This window comes from Sturnira hondurensis, unplaced genomic scaffold (genome assembly GCF_014824575.4).
Source record: "Sturnira hondurensis isolate 20B ecotype Veracruz unplaced genomic scaffold, ASM1482457v3 Scaffold0019006, whole genome shotgun sequence".
Classification (NCBI taxonomy): Eukaryota; Metazoa; Chordata; class Mammalia; order Chiroptera; family Phyllostomidae; genus Sturnira; species Sturnira hondurensis.
In genome coordinates, this window is record NW_028091637.1 from 12,505,414 (window position 1) to 12,529,515 (window position 24,102).

The 24,102-nt window shown below is 44.5% G+C and overlaps 1 protein-coding gene across 1 annotated transcript in view; it reads left to right on the forward strand.

Annotated features, from left to right (window-relative positions):
• Positions 1 to 24,102, forward strand: part of STAC (SH3 and cysteine rich domain) — a 119,151-nt gene that overhangs the window by 32,278 nt on the left and 62,771 nt on the right. The window contains exon 2 of the mRNA XM_037070769.1: positions 11,931 to 12,207. Within this exon, the coding sequence (XP_036926664.1) occupies positions 11,931 to 12,207 (277 nt within the window). The remainder of the gene's footprint in view (positions 1 to 11,930; positions 12,208 to 24,102) is intronic.

A 24,102-nucleotide genomic window follows, 5' to 3' on the forward strand; every position in this document is an offset into this window, starting at 1 on the left:
GTTTTTCATTTCCTTTGTTAGATTTATTCCTATGTATTTTATTCTTTTTGTAACCAGAGGTATAATAGTCCCCAGTTTCAAACTATACTACAAAGCTATAGTCTTTAAAATGGTATTGTGTTGGCAAAAAAACACAGACCAATGGAACAATTAAAAGCACATCTATATATATGGAAAACTAGTTTATAACAAAGGAATCAAAGAGAAAGGAAGGTTTCTTCAACCAATAGTATTGGAAAAATTGGACAACCACATGCAAAAGAACAAAACTAGGCCACTATCTCACACAATACACAAAAATTACCTCAAAATGAATTATACAGACTTGAATATAAGACTGAAACTATACAACACATAGAAGAACAGAGGTGCCAAGCTTCTGGATCCCGATCTTAGCGATGTTTCTGTGGATTTGACTCCAAGGACAAAAGAAACAAAAAGAAAAATAAACAAACATAGCAAGACTAATGGAAATAGAACATCACCATTAGGCAAACACCAGGTAATAAGTTTTGCAGGCAAGAATCATCAATTTATGTTGAAATTAAAGGGCAAATGTTTGATGACAAACAGGATATTTGCATAGTCTCAGAGCATTTTCCCTACATAAAACCTGTTCATTACAAAAAGAAAACTATTAATTTTAGCGTGGAACAGCCTGGCAAATATCACCTAAACCCAGTGACCAAAGTTAATATTACCTGTAATAGGACATACTGACCTCAGGTCATTCCTAGTAGGCTGCACTGAGAAGAAGGCATCACTTTTGTCCTATTCTTATCAAAAATATTTAACTTCAGTCTAAAAGTGGGGAAACATCAGATGAACCCAAATTTTAAGACATTCTGCAAAATACTGTCTAGTAGAGCTTCTAGTCAAGATGGCAGCACAGATAAATGCAGTACTCAGAACCTCCCAAAACCACATCAGAATCACAACTCCATTACAGAACAACTACCATTTAAGACCACCTGCAATCTCGTTGAACAGAAACCCTACAACTAAGGATATAAAGAAGCCACATATACACTGGTAGGAGAGACAAAGAAGCAGAACAGATTGGACCCACACCCACATGTGGCAAATAAAAATTGGGGGAGAGATCTCAGCTGTGGAGGTTCCTCCTCGAAGAGCCAGGGATCCCAGCCCATGGTTCTAGGACTAGGAAGAGAAATCCCCATAGTTTATGACTGTGAAAACCTTCAGGATTGTGGCTGAGTTAGACAGAGGGCTTCTAGAGTCCCAGGCATTTCTCTTAAAGAGCCCATGCATGGACTTACCTGAACTTACTCCCTCTGACCTCTAGTGCTAGGGGGGCAGCTCAAAAGGGATGTCCTGGAAGGAACTGAATCATCTGGCACCAGGATGAGGGCTGAAGGGGCACCTTTTTTCAGGCAGAAGTGCTAGGGGAGGCCATTGTTTCTTTGCTAAGCCCTCCCCACACAGGGCCAGCAGGTGGGCACTATATCTGAGTCTCTGCCAACCAGGCTGACACTGTTCGCCCCGCCCTAGTGATTCCCTGAGACTCTACCCCACCCAACTCCTGGGCCAAACCCATGCCCTTTCTCGTGGCTTTTCCATGCAAATGGCCGGTCTTGGTTCGTGCTTCAGAACCTCCATAATGGCTCAAAGGTTCACAAATGCTAAATAAGCTGCATCTGACCTTCACATTCCCCATACATCTTGTTAAATGGTCCCAGCCTGGATTAAATGCTCCAATTAAAAGACATCCGGTGGCTGAATGAGTAACAAAACAAGACCCTTACATGTGCAATCTACAAGAGACTTACTTCAAATTGAAAGACACGTACAGAATGAAAGTTAAGGGATAGAATAAAGTATTTTATTAAAATGGAAACAAAAAAACTGAGGTAGTTATACTTATATCAAACAAGATAAACTTGCAAATAAAGGCTATAACAACAAAGAAAGATCCAGCAATTCCACCTCTGAGTACTTACCTGAAGAAACCCCAAACACTAAATCTAAAAGACATATACACCTATATATTCGTTGCGGCATTATTTACAATAGCCAAGACCTGGAAGTGACCTAAGTGTCCACGAGTGTATGAAAGAATAAAGAAGTAGTGACTATATACAATGCAATATGATTCCGCCATAAAAAGAACAAAATCTTGCCCTCGCAACAACTTAGAAGGTATTGTGCCAAGTGCAATAAGTCAGACAGAGAAAGGCAAATGTCAGATGATTTCACTTAACTGTAGAATCTAAATAAAAAGAATAAACAAGCAAACAGAGCAGAAACAGACTCATAGATACAGAGAACATTTTAACAGTTGCCAGATGAGGGAGAGTTGCGGGGAGAAGAGTGAAAAAGGTCAAGGGATTAAGAAGTACAAATTGGGAGCTGTAGAATATTCATGGGGATGTAAAGTACAGGACAGGGAATATAGTCAGTAATATTGTAATAACTGTATATGGTGTTAGATTGGGTACTAAATTTATCAGGGCAGTCACTTTTCAAGTTACACAAATGTCAAATCACTGGGCTGTATACCTGAAACTAGTAAAATATTGTACATGAACTGTAATTTTTAAAAAATTTTAAATTAAAAATAAAAATCTATGGCAGTCAAAAGAAAAAATACTTGCTAGGAGTCTTCCAAAGGGTCAAGGTTATGAAAGATGAATACTGAGGACCTGATATAGATTGAAACATAACTAAATGCAATATAGAATCCTGGACTGGATCCTGGACTAGAAAAAGAGACATTATGGGACAACTGGCAAACTTCTGATCAAGTCTATTGATTAGTTAATAGTTTCATATCAGTGTTAATTTCCTAGCTGCAACTAATTTATTCTGGTTATATAAGATGTCGGCATCAGGGAAGAATACGTAGAAGGCATTTTACAACTTTTCTGTGTGTGTGCGTAACTTTATATTAAAATGAAAATTTGGGGAAAAAAGAAATAAATCGTGCAATTTACCACTGGGTTGTTCTTTCATAGATAAACAATCCAGAGCCTACTAAATTGAAAGTTCAGAATAATTCTCCAACACCTAATAGCTAATGTTTAAAATCCATAATTTCCCCCCCCTCTCATTTCATATAATCTGACCCCGGGCTTGTTTTCTTGACTATCTAGAAGAAGCAGAGTTTTTGTTATTCCTTTGGCAAGAAAAACTGCCCTTATCTTATCTCTAGCTAGACAGATTGTTAAAGCCAGAGCAAGGCCTGATGAAGCTCTAAACAGAGCTGGATTTCTACTTGCTGCTCTGATTCTCCAAAGGCCTTTAAAGCTGTGAGCCGTCTAATGGAAAACCATTTACTGGGTTCCTGTGCATCCCAGCTTTAGAGGGGTTCTGCAGTGCAATGAAAATGAAAAGTCAAGGACCATACACAGGGTAGGAGGTACACAAAGGAGTCAGCATATAAACTGACTTTATTAGCCACTTTTTTAAGACATAAATATTATGAGTTACTACAATACAAAATCTCAGAACCAGGCTGTGGGAAAGGTCTCCATATGTGAACTCAGAAGCTTGGGGTCCAAGTTCTGCTCCTGCCATTAATTATCTAATCTCTATGAAAATGATCCTTAAATAGAGATGAGAAAACCAGTTTATTAAGGGCCTGAACTCGGTGTGGGGCCCTCAGCTATTGGCCTAATTTTTCTCCTCTCACACTCTTCTAACTTGGTCGGTCAGCATTTGGTTCATGACCTCTTAAAAATATAGGCGTATGTCATAGCTTTCATTATTTTTCATTAGAAACTCATTTTCGGGTATTAAAAGTTTAGTTCGTGTGAAACAAACTGTTAGCCTGACAGCAAATTCACTGCCATTCCCCTGTCCCCACCATCAACTTCCTCCTTGCCTTGATCCACAAACATGCCAGGTCAGGCTGAGCACGTACTCTGGAATCAAGCTTTCTCCAGGCAGACTGACTCCCAGACAGAACAGAGGCTCTGAAGGCTTTTGAGAAGAATTGAAAATCCAGGGGCTGCTTGTAGTGTGTCGGTGTGCCTGGGGGTGCAGGAGGGGTGCTAGGCATAACGGTGGGCAGGTGGGTTTTGTACTCCCCACAGTAAGGAACCTGGATATAACCTAGAAGAGAGGGGGCTATCTAAGCACTTAAAGAGTTGAATTATATGTTTTAAAGTTGAGTCTTCCTTCAGGGTTTAGAAGAAGGTCTCGGACTATTCCAACCTGTGCTGGTAGCTCTCTTTTCTGACATCTTAGATCAGGCAGCAATCAATACACTCCACCTATCACTTGATAATACAAATATAGGGTCTTTCGTCACCTTTGGGTAGTTTTTGGCATTGCTTTTTGTCTCCTGAATTAGATCTCCAACTTCCTGTAAGTAGAGACTGCTGAAAGTCCTTTGTATTCCCTCCCTGTGCTGCATTTCCAGAGCTGGGAGAGAACTTAGCAGCCCCTGAGCCCATCCTTTCTATGAACGGATGAAATCCAAGTCAAGGAGCTTGAGAGACCCGTCCCAGCCACACAGCTTGTTGGTGGAAGAGCAGGCGATTGGCCGTATTCACTAACTATTGTTTTACTGATATATTCATGAACAGCTGTTTTTTACAGCTGGTTCTGACAGAGCCAGGTAGATGCAAGAAGACAATTTCCGACTTAAAGTCTCCATCCAAACTGAATCAAGTCAGGACCTGGAAGAGATTGTGCTTGTCTTAAAGGAAATGAGGCCATGGATGGGTAAAAATGTTGGTAAGAAAATTAGTCCTCATTACAGGCATTGTTTCTAAAGACCCCAGCACTTACGCTTTGCCTATAGAGCCAGGGGTAATATATTCTGGGAGAGTGTGGGAAGAGCCCCAACAAACCAGAGCCTGACTTTGGAATGGAATGAGGGTGTCTGCATGGCCGATGGCGTGCGAAGGGGGCTGGGCTTCAGGTGCAAGTCACAGGGACTGTTCCGCTTGCTGCAGCATGACAAATAACCTATTTCCTTGCCATCAAGGGATTTAGTAATAACTTTTTGGGAAAAACAAAGAAAAGGATGAGCATTTCCATAGAAGGCATCACCCTACTTGAGAAGATTTTTTTTTAATTTTTTATTTAATTCTTGTTCAAGTAGTTTTCTGTCTTATGTTCCCAGCCCTGCCTTGAGAAGATTTTAAATGTGAAAAAGAAAAAATGTTCACGCTAAAATCAAAGATGTGGATCACATATGGACATCCAGAATGAGACATTTGGACATTTGCTCATCAAATGTTCTCTGATGACCTCATTCCAACTCAGAAGCAAGCCAGTGCATCACTGGCGTGGTCTTTCAAAAGCAAAGGAAACATCCTTAGAAGTGACTTCATGGTTAACTGTCAATAGGCAGGAGACTGAAGTGACATGGTGACTGTGCCTCCTGATTTATGCCTGTGTGGGTGGGCAGAGGCTCATTTGCTCCCAAATCTCCCCTGCCCCCCCAACATAGTGCAGACTTTAGATCCTGGCTGTAATGATCTAACGCGTGCTGGCTAATTAACTTTATGGGCCACTGCAGAACAGACTTGGTAAATCAGTAGACCTGCCACTGTGGTCACCTGCAGGCAGTATTCTGTGTTCCATTGCTCTGATGATGCCTGATTTCTGTTCTTCCCCAGTCAATTGCCATAGAAGTGCTTCTCAACATGGCAATCACATGGGTTATTGCTAAAATTCCAGCTGGCTCCGAAGCACACTAAGCGGAGGAATTTTACAAAGAAGAGGTCAGGGTGGAAAACCTCCTGATAGTCAGTTTGGCTTAAGGAGCTTGAGAACCCTCAAGAGACCTGTATGTGGGTCTCATTCTGCAACTTACTAGCCATTTAACTGGGTTGCGGTGGTCTCATCTGTCAAACGAGGTGATAACCTGAAATGGACCCTCTGTGCCACCCCCGCCCCCAGCCTTATACTGGGCAACGCTCTAATCTGTTCTCTCTCTGCTCTCTGAAACAGCTCTTCTGTATCTTCTCGCCCAACTTCTAGCATCTCCTCCCTCCACTTCCCCCTTGCGCTCACTCAGGAAATAGACTTCTTTCCCTTTTCATTGATAGAAACAGATGCAGTCAGAAGAGAAGATCCAACCAACACCCACTGTCTGCGTGTGCATCTCTCTCCTGACGGATGCACTGCCGCAATCCAATAAGTCAACCCTTCCTCCCCTCCCGAGGCTGCACCTCGTCGCCACCCATCTACTCAAGGACATCACTCCTGCATGTCCCCCCTGCTCATCCTTTAAAATGTGCTGAAATAATCTTCCATCTTTAAACAGTACAAAACAGAAAACTTCTGATGCTAGACCCCCCTCTTCATGACTGCTTTTTACTAACCCCCTTGGGAGCAAAACTGCCCTTGCCCTACCCCCATGCACTTCCCCTCCAGCCATTCTTTCTTGAAATCTTGCCAGTTAGGTTGTCATCCCCCTCACCGCCCCCCCCCCCACCACCACCACTTCACTGGATGCGCTCAGGTCCTGTTAAGGCTACCACCAAGGTCTCCCGGCGTCACTCCGTTTGCCAAGTTTAACTGCCAACCCTCGCACCTCCTACGACTTGACATCCGAGCTCCATTCGATGCTGCTGGGTGTTCTCTCCTCCTTGAATCATTTCCTTCCCTTAGAGTCTAAAACCTCCCTCCCTCTCATCCTCCTCCTTCTTCACCAGCCCCTCCTCCTCAGATTTCTTTCTTTGTCCTTAATCCTCTTGACGTCCAAATTGTTTGTTATTAATCCTCTAGGAGTCCTGGGCTCTGTGCTCAGCGTCTGCACACCCTAGGTAGTGACCTCACCCAGTCTCGTGGCTGCAAATGCCATCTCTAGGCTCGTGACTCCCACGTGTTTTACTGCAGTTGGGCCCTGTCCTCTGAACCCCAGAATTGCATATTCAATGGCCTTCTTGGCAGCAACACTTGAATTCAAAGCAAGCATTTCAAACTTGACTTTCCCCAGACTCGACTCTGATTTCGACCCTACTCCCTACACCAACTTACTTCTTCTCCAGGGTCCTTGCTTAGTTGTCCCCCATTCACCCAGTTGCTCCAGCCAAGCCTCTTGAAATCATTATTGACTCTTCTCTTTTCCTCATATTCCACATCCAGTTTCTCAACAAACCTCATTAGTTCTGCCTTCAAATTATGCCCCGAATTCAACCACGTCTTTCTATAACTGTATAAGGACAAGCCACAAGTACTTCTCACAAGGACACATGCAAAAGTCTCCCAATAGTCTCCCTGCTCCCACCATGGCCTCCTATGGTCAGTTTTCCACAGCAGCCAGAGTAACTTTTTAAAAACAAGGGCCAGGCCCTGTCACTCCTCTGCTCCAAACCATCATCCTTAGGATAAAGTTCAAAGCCCTTGCCATGACCTGCAAATTCCCACCATGAAGCTGGCCCTTGACCTCTCTGCGCTTTCTCTCCCTCCTTGCTGTGTCCCATACACATTGACCTCTTAGAGTTCCTCAGACACACCTGTCTTGCTCTCTTGTAGAGGCTTTTGTCTTTGGTTTCCCCACTACGCAGAATGCTCTTCTCCAAAGTAGTCCCTACATTCATTTCATGTCTCTGCTCCAATGTCACCTGTCCAATTTCAAGAAGACCTGCTTTTCACCTTCTAAAGCCTGGCTCTGGCCTTTACACCTACCCAAATTTATATTATTATACATCTTTGAATACTTGCTTATTTTCTATCTTTACCCATGAGACTATATCCCCAAAGCTCAGGGCAATGTCTGACTCATAGTAGTATCCCAATAAGTATTCATTGAATGAATTATTTTAATAAATGGATGAATGAGTGAATGGTCCTCTTAGTCACAGGGTTGGTGGGGTGATTACATGAAAGGAAGTATATTTAGAGCAGTCTCTAGCACATGGTAAAGTACTCAAGACTATCTGTTCCTTTTACCATGACTATTATAAATAGAATGGATGGGCTGTGGCAATGGTGTATGGAAGCTAATCATTCTGTGACATCTGCTATTATCAGAGTTTGCTTCTATTTCTGCATCTCATATGTCCCCATCTGGCCCCTGCTCTGGTAGGGATAATTGGAGAAAGCATGTTCCTTTGAGCTTACCGCTCAGACTCCGTTTAGCTTGTAGGCATTTCTCTTCAGCTGTCCACTTGAATAAAAAATGTCACATGAGCTCCCAGAGCAAATTCTCCAGCTTTAGAGGCAGGCAGCCTCCGAAGGTCTGACAGAATTTTCGTCCACATCTCTCAGGGCAAGAAAAGTGCTACAGGTTTCTTGGCATCATCCTAAACTTCCAGGGGACACAGAATGCCACAGGGATGGAAGGGTTCGGATGGAGGAAAGAAGCAGGTGAGCACAGGAGGGAGCCCAGACTGCACATAGGTTGGTGTGACCCCACCACCATCCTGGTATTGGCAGCAGGAGACCATGCAGGGATGTCTGATGCTCTGCTTTGGTCAACAATGTATGTCCCTTTATTATTTTTAAAAAACTTGAAATATATAAGATAAAGGAAGTAGCTCCCCCAAAGCAGATTTGCTTTCCCACTGCACATCCCTTCCCGTGCTCACGGACCACCAGCACTTCCAGCCCCCTCGTGGTGAGAGGTGTTTCTCCTCCACACCCCCATCTACCCTTGGTCAAGTCACCGGCATGGGAGTCAGAGGAAGGCAGATTTAGGTCTTTACTCACCTAAGCTGTGTGACCTTGGACAAGTTTCTTAACCTCTCTCAGCCTCCATTTCTGTAGGGGAAAATAAGAAAGGCTTCACTGAATGGTGGAGAAGATGAAGAGGCATCACCTGAGATGCTTAGGCTAGTCCCACCCTCCCGGCTCCACCCCCCCTTGCTCTGCCCACCCCCCTCCTTCCATTTGTATTGTGTGGAACTCTCAGCTCTCTCAAAGACAAATACCATGTGATTTCACTGGTATGTGGAACCTAAGAGCAAAATAAGCAAACAAAACAGAAACAGAATCGTAGAAATAGAACAGACTGATGGTGGCCAGAGGGGAGGTGGGTCAGGGGGCTGGGTGAAAAAGGCAAAGGGACTGAGAAGTGCAGATTGGAGGTTATGAATAGTCGTGGGGACGTAAAACACAGCATAGGGAACAGAGTCAATAATGCTGTAATGACTACATCTGGTAACAAGTGGAAAAAGAGGGGAAAATACTTTATGAGGTATATGATGTCTAACCACCTGATGGACACCTGAAGCTAATACAAAATAATATTTAATGTAAACTGTAATTGAAAAATGAAATGAAAAGAAGCATTAAAAAAGAATTTCCAGCTTTCTCATAGACTGTCCTCTGCTACCTTCACAACTGTGCGCTGATAAAATCAGGATAGGTGTTATGTTCTATTTCTGAGACGAGGGTAGCCAATTTATTGAACCATTTGAATTGCATGGGAGGAAAATAGAAAATGACTTTATTGTGCTATGACATTTGCTTTGATAAACCGCCCGCCCTCTCCGTGGTTTTCATAGTCCATGACAAAATCTTGGCAGATTCCTTAACTTCCTGGTTACTTTAATTTATTCAAATCTCTCTAAAATAAAACTCCAATCTCACCTCCTATTTAAGTGCCCCTTCCTCCATCACCAAGCCAGCATGTAGCCAGAAGGACCTGAAGTGTAGAAGGTCTGTTCTGCGCCTTTGCTGCTTCCAGGTCCGCGCTTCAGCGTGGCTCGGTCTCAAAGAGTGAGGGTCCTATGCCTCCCTCTCACTTACCTTTGCTGCAGATGGAGGGTCAGCTTCCCAGTAAATGCTGAGCTGCCTGGGGCTCATGACTCCATTCTCCTGTATCCATCAGGATATGCTAGTTTATGGCCCAGTAACAAATTGCAAAACAACTCAGCAGCACCCACTTCCTCCTGCTTCTGCAGCAGCCCCAACCCCTCTGGCAGGTTTGGGCTGTAGGGCAGGGGGAGAGGGACAAGAGAAAAGTCTTGGCTGGCCCACTGTTTTTGGTCTTTCTATGTGTGATGTTGCTGCGTGCCTGGCCGGTGAGACCCTGTCTGGCTGACAATGCCCCATTGCTGGACCCAGTGGGGCTTCTCCAGAGGGTCCCGCGGGGCCTCCCTTCCCTAGGGCTACCTGAAGGAGAGAGTTGGCCACAGTCAGCTTCAAATGAACAATAAAGTACATTCCCACCACATGCCAGGAAACTGGGGAGAACAGCACTGTGTTGTGTACACACAATAGATTCCCACCTTACTGGCTTAAAAGACTAGCCATCTCTCTAGTTGACGGTTCTGTGTGTTGACCATTTGAACAGGACTCAGCTGGTTTCATCTAAACGCCTTTATTCCTTGCAGGGAAGCAGGTGGCTCTGCTTCTGGGGTCCCACTTGAGTGATAAAAAGTGACTGGACCATGTGTCTCCCGTCATCCTTCAGGCTAAGTCGGGTTTGTTCCCATGGCAGGTTAGCACATTTCCAGGGGGAAGACAGAAGCAAGTGAGGCATCTTAAGGTCTGGGTTAAAACTGGCTTAAAGTCACATCTGCCACTTTCTATTGATCGAACTCCCCGAACCAATTACATTCACAGAGTGGGGAAATGTGCTCTACTTTTGATGGGAGGACTGTAAAGGCACATTGTAAAGGGGAATGGGAGAGGGGAGAGACAGAGAACCATGGCATTACTGGAGTCTATGCCCTAATAAACTCCAATATCTAATGAACATCATCCTTCTGATCTTCTTTAGGGAGGTGTTGGTGGGGGAGATGCAGACATTGCTAGGCTTGGCGGGGCCAGAACAGCCACCTTGTGTGTCCTGTTGGGGGTTTGATCACACTTAGCACAGGCCTTCATTAGAATAATGTGCTTAGCTTCTTTTTCTCCGCCAGTTTAGGCCAGGGACATTTGTTCCAGGCAATAGAGCAAGTCCCCATGGATATTCAATTACAAAAGGAACTTCCTTAAAGGCAAAGGGACTTACTGCAGGTGAGGCAGCTACTCCGTGGTTTATTTCTTTTGTCCAGGCAGAGGGAAAGCTGTGCAGTAAGGACTGGTAGTAAAAGTGCATAGTAAAACCAGAGACTTGTAAAAGGCCACTATGGCTGGGACGGATAAAGCAAGACAACTGGGGTGTAAGCTGTCATTGGATCCAGAGTTTGCCAGTAGCTGGAGACCATGCCAATCTGCTTTTCTTTCAATTTAAGAACAAAGGAAACTTCACAAAGGATTTTAAGCACATGCTGACGTCTTCTAAAAGATTCTTCTAGCTCCAATGTGAGGCCTGGACTGGAGGTTCAAATTGGCCCAAACTGACACTTTTGAAAGTTAGAACTTTTCCAAGCTTCTTCATGAATCCCAAAAGCAGAGGAGAGATGGTCCGGTTTGTCAAATGGACAAAAACAAGCAGCAGGACAAGGGGAAGCACAGAGAACGTCGAATGGGCAATTCCACATTGCGTCCCCCTCAAACATGCACACACACGCATGAAGGTTACTTATCCATCGTATGCTTCAGACCCAGGCAGGCTTAAGAGTTTGTGTTCTCTGGATACTTGATTCAGAGTTTGGCCGTGGCTTCTCCTGCTTTGCTGGGTAAAGAGACAAATAGCTGCTAACTGACCATGAGCAAGAAAGGCCAGCAGAGGCCTCAGCATTATAGAACCAGGCTTTGAGCCCAAGAGTTTGTACATGTAATATTTCCGCAACTCAAATTCAAAACACAAGTGCTGTCCAAACCCAGTGTCAGGGGATATTTTGACAGCACATTGGTGGGACCTCAAGGAGGCAAGGAGGTGGAGTAGGGGCAGAAGCTAAGGCAACACAGAACCTCTTTCTGTTATCTGGGTTGGCAGGGGGGTGGGCTGTCGAACTCCCTCTAGGCACCACCCCAACCACAGAGGGGCATCTAAGAGCTTCCTGGGGGCTGAGGGTGTCCGTGGGAACAGTGAAGTGCATGGAGCAGACTCCACCCCCACCGCATGCACCTGCACAACTGATCGTAAAAGAGTCTGTTCTGTCGTTGCATTGCAGCTCCAGAAACTAAAACGATCACTTTCTTTCAAGACCAAGAGTCTACGGAGCAAAAGTGCTGACAACTTCTTCCAGCAAACCAACAGCGACGTGAAGCTGCAAGGCGACATGCTGACTGAGGTCAGCCCCAGCTCCAGCCCACTCCCGGCCCCCGCCAGCCTGACGTCCACACCCACCAGGGCTGGCCTGCACCCGGGCAGTGGCAAGGCCCATGCCTTTCAGGAACACATCTTCAAGAAGCCCACTTTCTGTGACGTCTGCAACCACATGATCGTGGGTAAGGCCTTCACTGCCCCTTCCTCTCGGTCCCCACTGCAAAGCCCAGGGAATGTGGTATAGCATGGGTCCAGGTTCCCACAGACTCTGTGCCTCAGAGGTGTGCACACAGGAGGGTTGTTTGGGAGCATTTTGGGGGACAGTATTTGTGGAAAGGTATGGGAAGCAGGACCAGGCTGTGGAGAAGTCAGGTTGTGATATCGTTGTAACAACACTGTCAGCTGATCCTCCAGGGACCTCTAGCCCTTTATAATCCAACTTGCATTGAGGCTGGAGGCCTGGGACTTTGTACCTTTGCAGGGGATATAACTTTGAACAAAGTAGCCCTTCTTAGCCAAGGGCAAATAGCAAAGGGGGAATTAGTAGGAGGCAACCAAAATAACATTTGATGATGGTGCAGTTTGGCAGGAGCATCTAAATGAGCATCCCAGCATCTACTACAATGTGCATGGGATGTCTACCTGGGGCAGCCTACAGAAGGGGCTATTTCTTGGTGACTTACAGGTGAATGACCCAGACAGGGAAGTGTGTAAGGGATCATTCTGGGGACAGGGATCACTTTGGGGAGGTACTGAACCAGGCAGGAAATACGGTTGCACCACCGTTACATTACAACGCTGGACCCAGAGAGAACTCACTCGTGGTCCCTCAGAGAAATGGTGGTGGCCTGAGAGTCTTAGGGGTTGTACGCAGACGAAGAGAATGACATCTACAATGCCCCAGCTGGAAGAAAAATATGTGTCATTCAGGGTCACAGGGGCAGAGATTCCGCACTTCCGCCTCAAACAAAGAGAAGGTGGGTGGGACTCAGTGAATTTAAACCAGTGGTTTCAAGAACAGCAGTGTATCCTGGACATGGAATAAGAGAAAAGAGGGAAGGAGGGAAGGAGACAGGTGCATGTCTGCTCTCGGGGGTGTGAGGATGCACTCCCCTGCCCCCAGAAACTCCCTATTAGGAGAAGTTATAGGGCAAAGGCCGGAGAGGAAAATGAGGCTGAAAATCAAAAGATGCCAGGCTGATGCAGCTGCAGACTGTCTTCCTGAGACAGCGCTGATGTTCCAGACATATAGCCATTCAAATTCCCAGATTGCCTGAGAGAACACCGTGAGGAAGGTGGGTGTGAGAACAGGCCTTGCCATCCCACCCCAGCCCAGCCCTGTGGTTCCCAGGCCAGGCCTGTACCGTGGCTCCTGCTCACTTACAGCCTGGACCCTGCAGCTGGGGGCTTGGCAAGGATGCTTTAGGGAAGAACACTTAGATCAAGAGCCTCAGATGGTCCAGCTGGGAGTCAGGGCCTGGCGTAGCCCCGGGCAAAAAGCTAACACATGTATCATTCCCTCTCACCATCCAGCTCCTCCACACTGACACACAGCCCTCCTCTGAACCCCACATTTCCCCTCCTTTTCCTGTGGCCCTGGCATCTCTTCCAAGGAGGACAGTTGTCTCAGGCCTGATTCCCTAGAGGCAGAGCCTGAGATGGGATTCAAGAGCACCTAAGTCATTGAGCGGGTGTTGTCAGGAGAAGGGAGAGAGAGGAAAGCGGTGGGGTGGGGAAGGAGCTAAACAAGGAAGTGGTCTCAGCTGGGGTCTCGCGTTTGGTCTGCAGGGACCTGTGGCCTGGGAATGGCACCAGGTGTCAGTGGCCTTTGGAGGCGCCTCACGCTCTGCTGGAGGAAATTTTCAGAAGAAAGGGGTAGCAACCAGCATTTCCTGTCAGTGTATTAGTGGTTTTCACTATGGTAACGAATCACCGTACAGTTGGTGGCTTAAAACAACACAAATGCATTACCTTATATTTCTGGAGGCCAGACGTCCTCACTGGGTCTCCCTGGGCTAAAATCAAGGTGTCCGTAGGGCTGACTTCCTTTCTGGAGGTTCTAGAGGAGAATCCGTGTTCTTGCCTTTTCCAGCTTCTAGAGGCAACCACACCCTGGCTTGTGGCCCCTTGCCACGTTCAAAGTCAGCAATGGCAGGTCACATCTTTCTCACACTGCCCTTTCTCACGAGGATCCTTGTGGTTGCAGTAGAATCACCTGGATAAACCAGGATGAGGTCACCTGATTAGCAGCCTTACTTCCACGGGGACCGTGATTTTCCCTCACCATGTAACACAGCACGTTCACCAATTCTAGGGGTTAGGACGTGAATATCTGGGGGGGACGGGCGTTCTCTGCCTGTGCCCACCCAGGAAAGGGTGTCCAGGCAGGGCATGGGCAGTATCTGCCACAATGATAGGAGAAAACCTTGGCTGATCACAGGACTGGCTTCTGTTGATTCCTTTCCTTCCTGGCTCTAATGCCAATCATGAGACTGTTGTATTTCACCTGATGGCTTTGTAATGTCACATAATAAGGAGCCATTTTTATTCAAAGCAGGCATAGAGGTACCCTTCTGTTTGGTGCACCGAATGGGAGAACAATGACTCGGGTTTTGCTCCTGGCTATTCTAATGACATAATGAGCCCTTTGCCTTCCCAAACAAGATGAGATGAGGCCGTGGGGGTGGTAGAAAGGCCACGATCATGGAATCAGAGGGCTTGGATTTCTTCATCACTCTCCTTGGAGCAAAGGAAGATATTGGGAGGGTAAAACAAATTAGCTTAACAGAAAAATTTTTAACTTAATAGGCATAAATAATTGAGCATGTAATGTCCAGGTAACAAGTAATTAGTCTCTCATCTGCATAGCAATATTTCACATACACCTTGAGGATTATCTCTAATCCTGCATGCCATATTTTATGAGGGGTAGGGACAAGCAAGTGGGTGTCTAGATGAGAGTGACCAGAATGGTGAGTGGCACATCAGCACAAAATTGTGGGGAAACCCTGCAATTCTGGTGTAGAAAAAACTTAACAGTTACAGCTGTGTTCTAAAATAACATCTTTGGCGAGTGAAAAGAAATAACGTATTTGAAGAGTGAAGAGGCTCATTCTGTGTGCCTTCAGAGGAAAGGGTTGGGAACAGGTAAAGGTAAAAAGGCAAGTTTCAGTGAGTGAGAATATAACCTTTTCACTGATGCACTTGACCTGTCACTGAACGACTTGCCTTGTGAGTGGCACATGATTTAATGTCTGTCAGGCATAGGGTCATCTCAAAGGTCTTCTCTTACTTGAATATCTGATTTTCTTTAAAATGAGACTTAGAATGTCCATTGCTCCCCAAAGAGGCCAATATCTGTCATCACTGAACTTGAACTTCTGGTGTCCAATATGATCAAGAAGGCAGAGTTCTGCAACTCCCTTCAGACGTGACCAAGATGTAGTCAAGAGGTGGGATGTCCAAAATGGGATTGCTCCCAATGTCAGCCCTTCTTGTGACCATACACATGGGGCTATCCTCGTCTTCAGAAAACCATCATTTACCCACATTCTTATTTTCTCATCACTCTTATTCATGGGCTTCCTTCAAACAGGCTGCATTTTGGATCGGTGTTTGTGTCAGTCAAGGATTTCCACAGTAATGCTGCATAACACATACTCTCAAACATCAGCACTTTTTAAGTAACTTTCTTTTGTACTCACTTAGGCATCTTCGGATCAACTGGGACTTGACCAATCCAGACTAAACTCAGTTACTTATCTTCTCTCCAGTCCTTATTTCTCACTCTTTCCATGGACCAGTGGGCTAGCTGTAGCGTGTTCTTCTCATGGCAAGGGCATATGGAAGCATACAAAGCTTCTTAAGGCTTTGGATTAGAAGTGACACTGTCCCTTCCTATAGCATTCCACCAGAATGGGAGCCAAGCCCAAGCCAAGTGCACTTCTCTGTGCACTTCCACAAAGAAGTGCAGTCTGTCTCAAGTGTCAGGGACTTCAAAGCCACCTGGCAAAAGGCACGGGTATGAAGATGGGGTTAATAATTCAACCTACCATGGTGCTGAGGATGGCCTCTGGATTACTCATTTTGTTTGGTAGATTCTGCAAAGTCTTGGAGCCATACCACCCTTCAAATTCACTTCTCCATCTGGAAGTGATGCCTGGCACCTGACTGTGAGCGTGTCGGGGAGGAGGTCTCACATGGTCCATGCTCAGAATGCTTAGGCAGTTTGGCCTCCGACTTAGTTTTTGTGTCTGCCTCCCTAGCTTCTGAGTCTGATGCATCAGTTTCAGTGCCTGCACAAATTTCTGTCAGGCCTTTTCAAAGCTGTGGTATTCATAACTCTTAAGTGACTATGCATCACTATTTTAAATCTCATTGTGACCAGTGTGAAAAGACAACAGGAACGCATGTTTCTAAAATGCATAAGAGAAATGAGTTCACCTCTGAGGAATGTCACAATCATTGCCCTACAGAGGATTCCAGGTACACCTCAAGTACAGCAACAATTCTGCAAGACTTTATTTTGAAAAATCACAAAAAAACATGCCCTGTGCCAAAGAGAATTGCACTATACTTTCCTCTTATCAGAATTGAATTTATATCGTAGCTGGCTTTTTATCCTCAGAAAGAAAGAGGAAAAGAACAACCCACAAGGCCTGCTGCTCTTTTCAAAGACAAAAACAAAGTAAACCAAATAGCAGTCTCTTTGTAGGAAAGACGAAAGGGGATGAGAGAGGCAGGAGGGAAGGAGGAGCGAGAAAGGGCAGGAGGAAGGAGGTGAAGAGAGGAAAAGAAGTGAGATGAAGTAGAGGCTGATAAATGTTTTAACTCCCTGGGACTGTGCCTAGGCCTTTGTAATCTGGGACAATGGGGCCCAGTGGTTCTGCCCCTTATTTCTTTCTTTCTTTACTCCTCAAACCTGGCCTCCTGTCTCTACATAGATCACCTGAAGATTTGTTTTTTCAAGCCACAGGTTCGTTTTCATATTCTACGTTCTAAGGAAAGACCACCTGCTGCTATCCCCTTAGAATAGCATTTTGGAAAATATATTAAAGCAGATACTTTTTCCTTTCATCAAGAACCAAAGGTTATATAACCATGGCCAAGAACAATCAAATCTCATTTCTGCAGTTTCTAGATGATGGATATTTGTTTAAAAATAAAAGGAAGCTGGCCCTGGCCAGTGTGGCTCAGTTGGTTGGAATGCCATCCCGTGGCCAAAGGTTGAGGGTTTGATTCCCAGTCAGGGCACATACGTAAGTGGTGGGTTGGATCCCCAGTCCAGGCACAGGCGGGAGGTAGCCAACAGATGTTTCTGTCTCACATCAATGTTTCTCTCTCCCCCTTCTTTTCTCTAAAAACAACAACAACAAAAAATCCTTGGGTGAGAAAAAAATAAATAGATAGATAAATAAATAAATAAATCTGGCATTCTCACAGTTTAGGACTTCTAAGTTGGAGTGGGCACTCAGCATTGGGTCTACAAAGCCTCCAATTGGGCCTTGCCTGACTGCCTGTTCCTTAAAGCTGGAAGAGCTACCCGTTTGCCACAAGCAAGTGGCCAATAAAAGTAGACCTGGACCCCAGCCTCAGTCCCTGCCCATCTGTTTAGAACATCCTTAGCTCCTTCACCCTGTAATTCATTCCCGATGGCCAGCTTTGCCCTTGTCCTTGGACTTGACACCTGAGACTGTTCCTCCCCGACTGACCTGGCTCCCATGCCTTTTGGACTAAGCAGACCCTGTGGCATTCATACCTGCTAATCGAATCTTGCCTCCAGGACATTGCTGCCTTTTATGATCCTCCTTAAACTCACCAGAAAAGTTGGTCACCTACGCAAGCCAAAGGTGATCAACCCAAGCTTTCTGGGAGACCTGAGGGAAATAGGCAGTCAGGTGTATTTGTCTACCCCAGTGCTGGATGTCCGAGTCTTTGAGTCCACAGGACTCAAGACTCAGTCTTAGACTAGGAGAACCCTCTTGTACTTGGTGAGATGAACATACTTGCTCCACCAAACACATTCACTCTTGCCATCCTTAGGCCATGGCAATGGGAGTTGGGGGTGGCGGGGCTCATCTTCATTGTGCATCAACTAAATGTATTCCATCTACGGCACTGTCTTCACATTGAATTAACTACCTACAATTACTCATTTCAAGAGAGTATAGGGATATCCTTGTGGTAATCCGCATCTCATTGAAATCTCAAGACTTGAACAAGTCAACGTGCACTATAATGTAACTAACTCAATGCATGAGTGTACTCCATAAATTAAGGTCTTTCCAAGGAACTCTATCTATTCTTCTATTTACCAACAGATACTTTCTTTCAAAAACTATTTTTAAATTAACTAAGTATTTTTGTTGGGGTTCAATTAGAAGTCACAGCATATTAAAGGAGTTTATATCTTCTATACAAATATTTAGCAAAGTGACTAGATTTCATGGCCTAAAATTTTAAGTTTTCTTATAGTCAATGCAGAGTCTAAGAATCATTCACTTTCAAACTGTCTATGTAGCAAGCACTGGGGAAAATAATAATAATGGCTTTGTCGTAAGTAAAAATCCCTAAACAGCTCCTGAGATAGAGGTTCTTGTGAACATGGTTTGTTGTGGGGCGTGCTCAGGAACAGGGGAATCAGAGCAGCTGGAGGGTCCAGCAAAGGAGCTAAGCAAGTATGTGGTGTCAGCTGAACTTGGCTTCAGGCTGGTCCCACCCATGGGGAGCTCTGGAACACAGACTCTATCACCCAGTGGTGCCAAAGGGGTTGGCCTTTGGAGTCATTGGCCATGGCTGCCCTCAGGAGGCAGTGGGGCTGTGACATCCCAGGCAAGGAAGACCTCATTTGGATGAGAGTGATCCTCTGAGAAAAAGGCACGTGTGAGCCATTAGCAGCCAACACTCACAGCATTAGCATGATAAATAAGATCTGGACAAGGCACCAGCACCACTGCCACGTTAAACATCCTCTAATGCCATAAGATGCAACATAAAAACATCCTCTAATAGGAATGCATTTAAAATGCAGATGGGCCTTAGGCATCGTGTACCTATAACACTGTGTTATCATGACAATAAATAATACGACATGAGGAAATATTGCATCACACTGAGTCCAGGACCTTTCTGCTCTGCCCTTGTTTCACCATTCACTTCATTATTTCCTAACCTCGTCCAACCTTGTCCAGTTGCTCAAAAAAGCCAGATCAACCAAACCTTGAATGGAAAACATATGCACACACAACTAGAAAGACAAAAGCAGTGTTCACTCACCAATAAAGTTATCTCTTATCAGGAAAGGCCAAACAGAAACCGAGGGGACTATTAAAAAGCAAAGGTCAAATCCGTGTATTCTCTGAATGGAATTAAAACCCCGAGGTGCCATCAGTCATTGAACTGGACAGTTGCTTTTAGGAGCTGTACAGCTTAAATAAGAAAATACCAACACTCTCTAGGATCATTTCCTTTAATTTCAAATAGATACTTTTCTCTGAGCCATGGTATGTGTCCATCTTAAAACACTGTGGCCAGACCTTAGTGGTTTGGCTGACGGGATGGTTAATCTGTGGTGTTTTAACTGCTACTTTTTCTTACTCAGGGGCAAAAATGCCTTGTGATGCCCAGTCCAACCAAAGTAATCTCTCTGTATTTCTTGTTCATCGGGTCCCCTTGAGAGAATCATTCTGGCTCTGGGGCCCGAATTTTAAGCACGAGTAAGAAAAACAGAGCCCAGTCAGGCTAGAGAGATGGTGACCCAACCAGATGGATGTTTGCAGGAGCTGGCACTGTCCGGACGGGAGAACACGTGGAGAAACACGGTCATTGTCTTGAAATAGCTGAAGAGCTCTCATCTGGAAGAGAGATGAGACTCACCCAGCATCCCAAGCACACACTGATAGAGGACGCAGTGAGGCAAGAGTTCCAGATAAAGAGGAAGAGCTTCTAAAAGTAATTTCAGAAATAGACACCATAGGTGTGGGGAGAGGAGACCTTCCACGGTAAAATATGCGGTATGTTTAGAAATGTTGTGTGCTCTTCTCCCTTTAGCTATTCTTCGTACTCTTTAGCATTGACGAGTCCTTCTATCCTGAGAATGGCCTAGTGTTATCGGTGGGGAACAGAGGGAGTGGAGCAAATGGATTATAACTGAAGAGTTCTCACTTTGCTCTAATTCTTCTTGACTGCTGTCGAACGCCCCTTGGCATCTATCTCTTTAATGTGCACAATTCAGAGAGCCTTTCCAATGCCTGTAAAAGCAAATTTATTAACAAGTTATTGAGATGTCAATTCGGGCCCAGTGTTCACAAGAAAACATTGTACCCGGCCCTGTTCAACTAAAGGGGCACAAACTACTTTTAAGCCAGCATCTTATATTAGTTTCCTGAAATTTTATGCCTTCTGCCAAGTACTGTTTATTTTAAGAAATCTCTCACTGCAAATTACCTAAATGAAAAAGTAAACCACATTCCTTCCAGCAAAGATGGAGCAGAAATGGATGTTAGCTGACTGTCAGGACGGAGGTATCTTGGAGTCTTGCACAGAAATGGAAGCAACAGCTGGTAGCGGCTAGCGTTATCCTCTGGGGCCTCAATGGGACACACAGGTCATTGCTTTGAAAATGTAAAAATCCTTGACCTGCCACCAAAAACGAAGACAGGACGAGGGGAGGTGGAGAGGACTTCCCATGGTACCATATTTCTCACTACTTCCTGCTCCATCTCTCCCTCTATCCTCATTTCAAATCAATCAAGACCCAATTAAAATGTTCTAGACACCAGGTCTTGACTGACCACTTATTTTCTTGGAATTTGCATGTCATTTTCCAGACAAACTTGACTTTGGTAAGCTCCTCGAAGATGTGTTGGGTCTAATGTATGTTCCTAGTCCCACAGTAGCACGCACCAGGTGTACCTAGCAGAGCACATACCTGGCACTGCATATTTTAAAAAAGAGTAATTAGTGAGTGGGGAAAAAATAGTCTGCCGTCAAATACTAACCAACACAATCAAGGTGAATTTAAAACAGTGCAGAAGAAAAACATGGGAAAATCTCTAATCCTTCTGAAACTCACTCCCAGGCACATCAAGACTCCAGCCTGCCCAAGAGGAAGCTGGACACAGAAGCCCTATTTTCTCATCTGTCATCTTTCTCTTTTAGTTCTCCTCTGTGTTGCATATTTTCACGCCAAGTTCCTCAGCACACAGAGGGCCATTACAGAAATATCTCCATTGTGAATTACATCCATATCCAAATAAAATGACCTCCTATCTTGTTTAATACTCTTTGTCATGAATTCCACTGTTAAAATAATCCTTGCACTGTACTTTTTTTCTAATCACCTGTTTTGCCTTTATCTACCCTTTAACTTTAAACCTTTTCACCATGTTACCTAATTGCTTCTCTTGAAAATACACTTAATTGGATTTTAGATTACATGTCCCCCTAACCTGAATTTTTATTCTTAAATAGAAGAGGTTTATAGATGTGCATTCATTGTCATGAGTAAAATATTTGGCTTCTGTCTGTCTGTTACTCTTTTTTTCTGTTTCCTGTTTCCTTCCAGTGTGTATGTGTTAGTTGTGTGTGGTTTATATGTTCTTTCTTTTCATGATCTTTTGTGTTTTGAAAGACATATACTTTTTTCCTAATGATTACCTCTAAGATTTTCAAAAGACACTCTTTATTCTATATGTCTCAAGTTATTAAAAGTAAAGGTAAATATGATATTTTGATTCCTCAGTTATTTGAAATATGCTCCTCGAACTTTTAATCCCAACTTCCATCCCACCAGTAATAGTATTTCTATGCCTTGCTTTTGCAGATTAAGTATAGCATTCTTCTCAGCCCAGATTTTTATTGTTATTCCAATGTTTTGCAAGTCAGTCATTTGAGAATAAATCTTAAAATACATGTACATTTTATAACAAGACTTATACATTTATTTAAACATTTCTAGTTTTAACTGATTTCAACATTTACCACCAGTTCTCTAGTTACAGAATATCTCCAGTCTTAAGCTCTTCGCTTTGTTTTCTTTCTCGGTTGTTCCTGAGCACCAAAGGCATAAGTGAGTAAATTGCCACAGGCCCCACTTGCTTGGCTCATGAATCTCTTGCAGATTGAGGCTGATTGGTGATGAGTTCAACCTGGATCTTCTTGCAGTCTCTACTCACTGTCCCTTGGCACGGCTTTGTATCCCTGCCCACTCTGCCTAGTAGCACGTTCTCCTCTTCCAAATTAGTCCACGAAATTCAAAGGTCTGGGAACTGCAGCTTTACGACAGTATTTAAATCACCTATAGCATCCTTTCTTTCCTTCATACCTCTAGTAAGGATTTTGATTATAAAATTGTATTTTTTTGCATCCTTACAGTCCCCATACATTATTTCAGGTCTTTTCTTTTTAATTTCTTCCTTTGACTCCTTTATTGTAACATCCGGTTCTTCTGTATTTTTTGTCAACAAAAAACAGATGCTGTATATAAGTGTCTGTTTAACATAACGAAACAAGGTATGCCTCCTCTTACGGCATTGGTGACAGGAGCAGAGGAGGTGGGTTATGTCACGCAGCCACGCAGGCTAGGCATGTGGCGAGTGTGACGGCATCAGCTCAGGAGGGCGGAGGCGGTGGGTGTCATGCTGTGTTCTCTGTAGAAGCCTTAGTGCTAAGCCCAGCACCATTCTGTAACTGTTGTTCAGTATGAATTTGTCAGGGAAGTGAATGCAAAGATGAATGACTGCTCGACCAATGAGAACCATTGTCGGGATTATGATTCTGATTATTTGTGTTACACACAAAGCAACACACTCAGAATTGAGAAGGTAGAACTCTAGATAGCGTCGACAACCAGTTGTCCATCAAACCCCGGCACCGGCTGTGTGCCTGGCCCTTTGCTGCTATCTGCCATCTTCATAAGTTCAAATGAGGAGGCCAAGAGGTCGCAAAGGAAAGGGAAATAGAAGTTATCTAGAAAGAAAGAAGTGAGAGGGGGCCGTGGTCACTCTAAGCTGAGACCCGTTGGGCCTTCCCTCACAACAGACTCTGCAGTATTCAGAGTACGAGGTGGGTTTAACCAGCCTCACGCTGCTCTCACTGGTCTTCCTCCAGAGCCATCTCATCCCCACCCCCACCCACGTAGGCGATCAGACTAGGACATCCTGAAGCCAGGTTATGGATGGGAGGATCTCTGAACCGCATTTGGGGACCAGTTTGAGGAAGTCAGGAAGCTAAGGGAACTGTCAGAGTCTAGTTAATCTCAGTGATGTTGGTCATACTTCCACACATGTTCCTAATTCTTTTTTTTGCAATGTATGCATATGCTAATATTAGGAAGACAGGGACACCGCCTCTCTCCTCCACCCCATCATTAACACCCTGTGACTATTGAGAATAAGAAAGGGACCAAGTGGTGAAAAGAGAATCTTTGTATGTGTCCAACTTCCCAGAAAATAAAAATTTCCCAAGCTGCCACACACTGCCGTTATCTTATCAATGTAAGAAAGAAAATGCGGAACTTCATTCCTGTGAATTATTTATTTTACTAGTAATTGAAGAAAGACTTAAATGGTCAAGTTTGGGGGAAAACATCATTTTTAAAAAGTCAGCCAAAGGCAAGAGATGGGCGCTCGTCAGTGAGAAATGATGGTGTTTGCAAGCGCTTTGCTGATTTCCTGAATCATGGCCCGGAGGTGACCTTTCAGAAAAACAATAGGTTTTTTTGGTGCCCCAAAGAAGAGCTTCACATTCTAGCACCTTTTAACATCACACCTTAGCAGAAAGAAATGACACTACTGGAAAGTATTTTCACTGTGTATGGAACCAACCAGAGTGGAGAGAATGACCATTAAGGTGGCCTTTGTTCAGTGTTTAGTCATTGCCTATCTGTCACCAGCTAGATGCTATTTAGTAATATCATAGCAAATATATACTAATTCTATTTCCATGTTCTTCTGACCTACTGTGCTTCATATATTTTTCCCCTTGTCCTGTCCACCAAGAAATAAAAATGGTGCCAGGGCAGAAGGAAAGGAGGAGGAATCACTCCAGGCTGGGTTTGGGTGGACAGAATTAGGCCC